Source organism: Penaeus monodon, chromosome 3 (genome assembly GCF_015228065.2).
Source record: "Penaeus monodon isolate SGIC_2016 chromosome 3, NSTDA_Pmon_1, whole genome shotgun sequence".
In the NCBI taxonomy this organism is placed as follows: domain Eukaryota; kingdom Metazoa; phylum Arthropoda; class Malacostraca; order Decapoda; family Penaeidae; genus Penaeus; species Penaeus monodon.
The window spans coordinates 18554177-18559176 of NC_051388.1; the positions used below are offsets into that span (position 1 = coordinate 18554177).

General features: G+C 36.8%; 1 protein-coding gene across 1 annotated transcript in view; it reads right to left on the reverse strand.

The window, feature by feature from the left end:
- Positions 1-3144, reverse strand: part of LOC119592934 (97 kDa heat shock protein-like) — a 30857-nt gene extending 27713 nt beyond the window's left edge. The window contains exon 1 of the mRNA XM_037941829.1: positions 2868-3144. Within this exon, the coding sequence (XP_037797757.1) occupies positions 2868-2974 (107 nt within the window). The 5' untranslated portion in view covers positions 2975-3144. The remainder of the gene's footprint in view (positions 1-2867) is intronic.
- Positions 3145-5000: the final 1856 nt, after the last annotated feature.

Here is a 5000-nt window from a genome sequence, read left to right on the forward strand (position 1 = left end):
GTAGTGGTAGTAGTTGGTGTAGTCCTTGTAGTAGTAGTAGTAGTAGTAGTTGGTGTAGTCATTAGTAGTAGTTGTAGTTGTTGTCAAAATGACTGCTGGTACAAGGATCTTGAAAACACTTAATACTCTTATTGATTAAAAAACATTGATTATTTACATATTACAGTATAAATATTCCATGTGATTCTATTCATAAGAAATAATCTGATACAAAGCAGAATAAATTGATTCTGCTCCTTTTTTCGTATATATTTCTTGCATCAACCAAATGCATGGGCATGACTTATCAACACTAACATTATTTTTCTTGTATGAAATATAACAATTTGATGGAACTATTAACATGAACATAATAAAAAACAAAATGAAAAAAACTGAAAATTAGTAACTTTTTTTAACACAACCTATGCTTACTTGTCTTTTTTTTTTGACTAATTCATTTTTAACAGATATGATATCACTCAAGATATGATAACATATAGTACAATATTTCATTCTGTTTAGTAAAACCAATCAGTTCACCATTTTTTTAACGTTATATCAATGCTATATATGAAGTTCTTTGTTTATACAGTAAAACTATGTATATAATCAGAAAAAGATAACTTTGTTGTAACCTGCTGGCTTTCAGTGTACTTTTTTACATGTGAAACTTGATAAATAATAAAAGAAATGGTGATCTACTTCCCAATATCAGTTTATATCAGACCTATTTCATAGCAACATTGCAAGCATTGCAAGATGCAATGAAGGCTTTTCTTCAACATCTGTTCCAAACAATCATTCCAACAATGATACACCTAACAGATAAAGCCTGTGTAACCCAACAATACATTGGGTCTAGCCTGAATATTAAGAAAAAAAATATTGGAGATGGGGGTTAAAGCACCCACGACATTCAGCTTCCTCCTAGACTAATAAAAGGAAGATATTTTTCTTGTAGAAGATGCTGTCTCAATTTGACAAATACATGAAATTTAAATTATATATATTTATATAATTAACTACTTTACTGCAATAAAAGCAATTTTGAGTTTTATGTGTTTTTAATTTACACCTTCCAACAATATCTGGGAAATTTTACATTTCAACAATGATCACCAAACTCCAATTGCACCTCTTCTGTCAAGGCATGGGATCCACGTTTCTTTTCCTTTCTTTCTTTTTTTTTATAAATCAAATACAAATTTTTGTAAGGTCTATGCCATGAATGAAAAAGTTCCCTGAAATTATCTACTTATTAATTTCCTGCAGGTCACTTTGTGAAACAGGTAAATTTAAAAAGAAATTAAATGAAATGAATATATAAATAAATAAATAAATATGACATTTTGGTAAATGTTTACAAGCCCCCCCTCCTGTACCATTATAAATGGGATTTTTTTCCACAACTACATAGCCTGTATTCTATGTGAAGATCACTCAAATTAACCACGAATTGTGGTATATAGTCTATTTTCACAACTCATCTGATTACCAATGTCTTTACCTTTAGCCCTCTCATGCAAGTCAACAAACCACCCCATAGCTTTGATGAAAAGAATCTAACTATTGTGCCAATATTGGCCCTGAGAGATGGGGAGGGCATGAAGTACCAGGAAAATTATACCCGAGACAAATGTCGAAACTGTGCCAATAACAATAAATCATGCTTAAATCACACAAACTAAATATACTATCCTACATGATTTCTAGGAAGCTGCATCTTCCTTCAAATGCCTTGTAAACATTAATCAATATTTACCCTTGGGAACTGCAAACATTGTGCGGCTAAAGTATACAAGAGGACCACACCGAAATGGGAGAAATGACAATCTTCAGGATAGTTTGGGTTCATTTGTTCCAGCTGGAGACTTTATAAGAGTCTGATGGCTGCAGTCCTGTTGTAATCTTTTACTCATTATGTGAAATTACCAAGGGTGTCAAGAACCGAGATCATCAATAAACACCAACATGAGTCAAACAGCTTGCTTAGTCCAGAAAACATATAGTCCTACAAAAAATTGTTTGGAGAGAAACCACAAAAAACCATCCAAGCCATGTCTTCTTTCACTGATAAATCAAGCAGAAAATACGTATCAAAGTCAACTTTAAGCCTTATACTGGATTACCTCTCTAAGACAATAACAAACTCAACAATCAACTCCTAGACCTACAACCAGCTCTGCAAAAGGGTGAAATTTACACCTTTGTGATTGGAAATGCATACTCTGCTCATTAACCTATAAATCAATCCACCATGCAATATCAATCAACAAGGGAAAGGCAAAAAAGTGCTTGCCAGGTCTTGGATTCTGAGAGGGAGAACTTACGAGAATCAATAACCCTCCACATGAAATCATCTTTTATTTCGTGCTTTCCCTCCCTTTCCCCGCCTTTCTTCCATTTCCCTCTTACAGCCTGTCTTCCCCTTTGCCAGAGACACCGAACGGAGTCAATTCCTCGATAAATTCGCGCTTTCCTTTCAATCCATCGCGGCAAAAATGCGAGACTTCTAGAAGAAAATCATATGGCCAACCTTTGCTTCTTGTGCTTCCAAATTTAGCTTTCCCCCGGGAGAATTGAGGGGAAAATGCACAACCCAGGGGCACGTGAGGGAAACCAGGTCATGTCAGAGGCCGGACGTGACATGGGAATGACGGCGGGCACAGGGAGGGCACCATGTGGCATTGGTTATTACGTAATGCTGCAGGACCTGACAAGGGATGGCATGGCGGAGATATAAGGCGAGAAAAAAATACACGCAGTCGCCCTAATCCCGCTCTCTCGCCGTGAATATACACCACGCGAGCACTTCATTCCGCACAGGGCACTTACTCTTATTAACGAACTACAGCCTGGACTCAACCGAGGGAGAAAATACTCACGGTGTGGAGCGTAAACTATAGTCATTCGTGATGGTCTCGATGCCGCCCTGTCTCGCTACGGCAATGTAACACCCGTCGTTCCCGAAATCGATTCCAATCACCGACATTGTTGCTAAGTAAGAGTGTAAATCACCAGTCAGAAGTCTCAGTGGCTGCTTTTACCACTTCTTCCGCCGAGGTGGGAGTGAAGGAGACCGCGTTGGACGAGTCTCTATAACTTTCCCGTGCCACTGCCAATGACACACTGACGAAAATTCTAGAGCACGAGGCCGGTTAGGCTCACACGCTAGCTCTCCTCTCTAGTCTATACCTTTTTACAATTCCTGTGATATCTTTCTAATCTATAATTTATCGTTGTCTATTTTAGCTTTATTATTTCTATTTTTCGGACAGAAGATAAAATGCAATGTGGGCTTTGCTAGGCTCACGCGCTAGCTCTCGCCCCCTTTACATTATCTTTTTTTGAATTCTTGCTCGTCTTTTTACGTTTGGAATTTACCTCTCGGCTGGAAGAATTCTCTTCTTATGCAATAATAACATTTCACGTGGATATATATATTCCTTCTATATATAAAGATGGAGGTATGAGACGATAAAGCGAATCGATATTGGTCTATGCTACTCGAACTCTCTCGAAATCACCTAGATTATATAGGAATCATCTGGAAGGAAACATTTCTCCCTCATATACCGTATACGCAAGGGGGGAGAAATATAAGATAAGGGAAATATTACATGTACCGGTACAACATTTGATAAAATTCCACCTGAAAAGTTCATATCTTAATCTATACTCAGACTCGGGCAAACAATAGGAAAAAAAAATTAATAATAAAAGTAAATGTCTGAACATGGTTGCTATTTTTACCACGTAACTTTGATCACGCATTAACATCAATTAAAAAAATAATGATCTTAATAAATCTATAACTGCGAGCATTGCAAGTGGTATTACGTTCTATTGATATCGCAATACCGGTAACAGATCTTTGGCTTTTCCCGAGCACGTGGTAAACAGCATTCCTTACATTCGTAATATTACCTTTGCGTCTTACGAGAAGGTTGACGTCATCTCGTGGACTTGCAGGATCTTGGTTTTGCGGACTCATGCCTCCCAAAACCAGACAAAATAACATGAGAGCTAGTAATAATAACAACAACCAGTAACAAAGATAATGGTAATTAAAATTATGATATTTATATAATTACCGTCATTATCATCACAACATCATTAGTTATCATCATTACCACTGCTACTACTAACGCTAATACTTCTAATAATAATCCTTATCATTATGATAATGATTACTATTATGACAGTTATCATCTTTATCACTATTATCATTTTAATTATGTCATTACTATTATTATCATCACTATCATTGTTTTCATTATAATCAGGTCTATGATCATAATTATGATATTGACTACCAACAAACACATGCATAAAACATCGGAGGAAATAATGAGCACGCAATTCCATGAATATACGAGAGAAAAAAAAAAAATAAATACACACAGTCGAATATTGACAATGCACAACGACACGCATTATGCCACAGTGCAATAGCACCATCTCAGTTTAATGTCAGGGTAAAGTCAGCTGGGCCATAACAATATCAGGTTGGTTTTAACACAATAGTATATCATGTTGGGTATTCCCTCTTAGTGATATTTGTGTGTGTTGGGATATTTCATATTAGTTGTAGCCGGTCAAAAGGTGATTATCAGATATTCTATGACCGCTGATTGGATTTCTATATTTCTCTTATGATAATTTTGTATGATACTCATATCTGTCTACATTTTATGGTGTTTTAGCCACCACTATCAACATTCTCAACATTACGAATACCACTCCTCTACCATCACAGAACTCACCACCACCCCCGCAATTTTACCATAACCGTGCTCACCATAATTCCTACAACTCAGTTATCTCACACTACTCACCATCATCATCACCACAGTCCTCACCATCATCACAACCAAGCATGCTTTCCCCTGAACTCATCGTCCTCTCCGCCCGTCACCATATGTCACCATAAAAACTATTGCAAGAAGGAGGAGACTGACCGCCAGTTCCGGCCCGGGGACGCGTGTTTTCGTTTATAAAACGGAAGCTATTGTGTT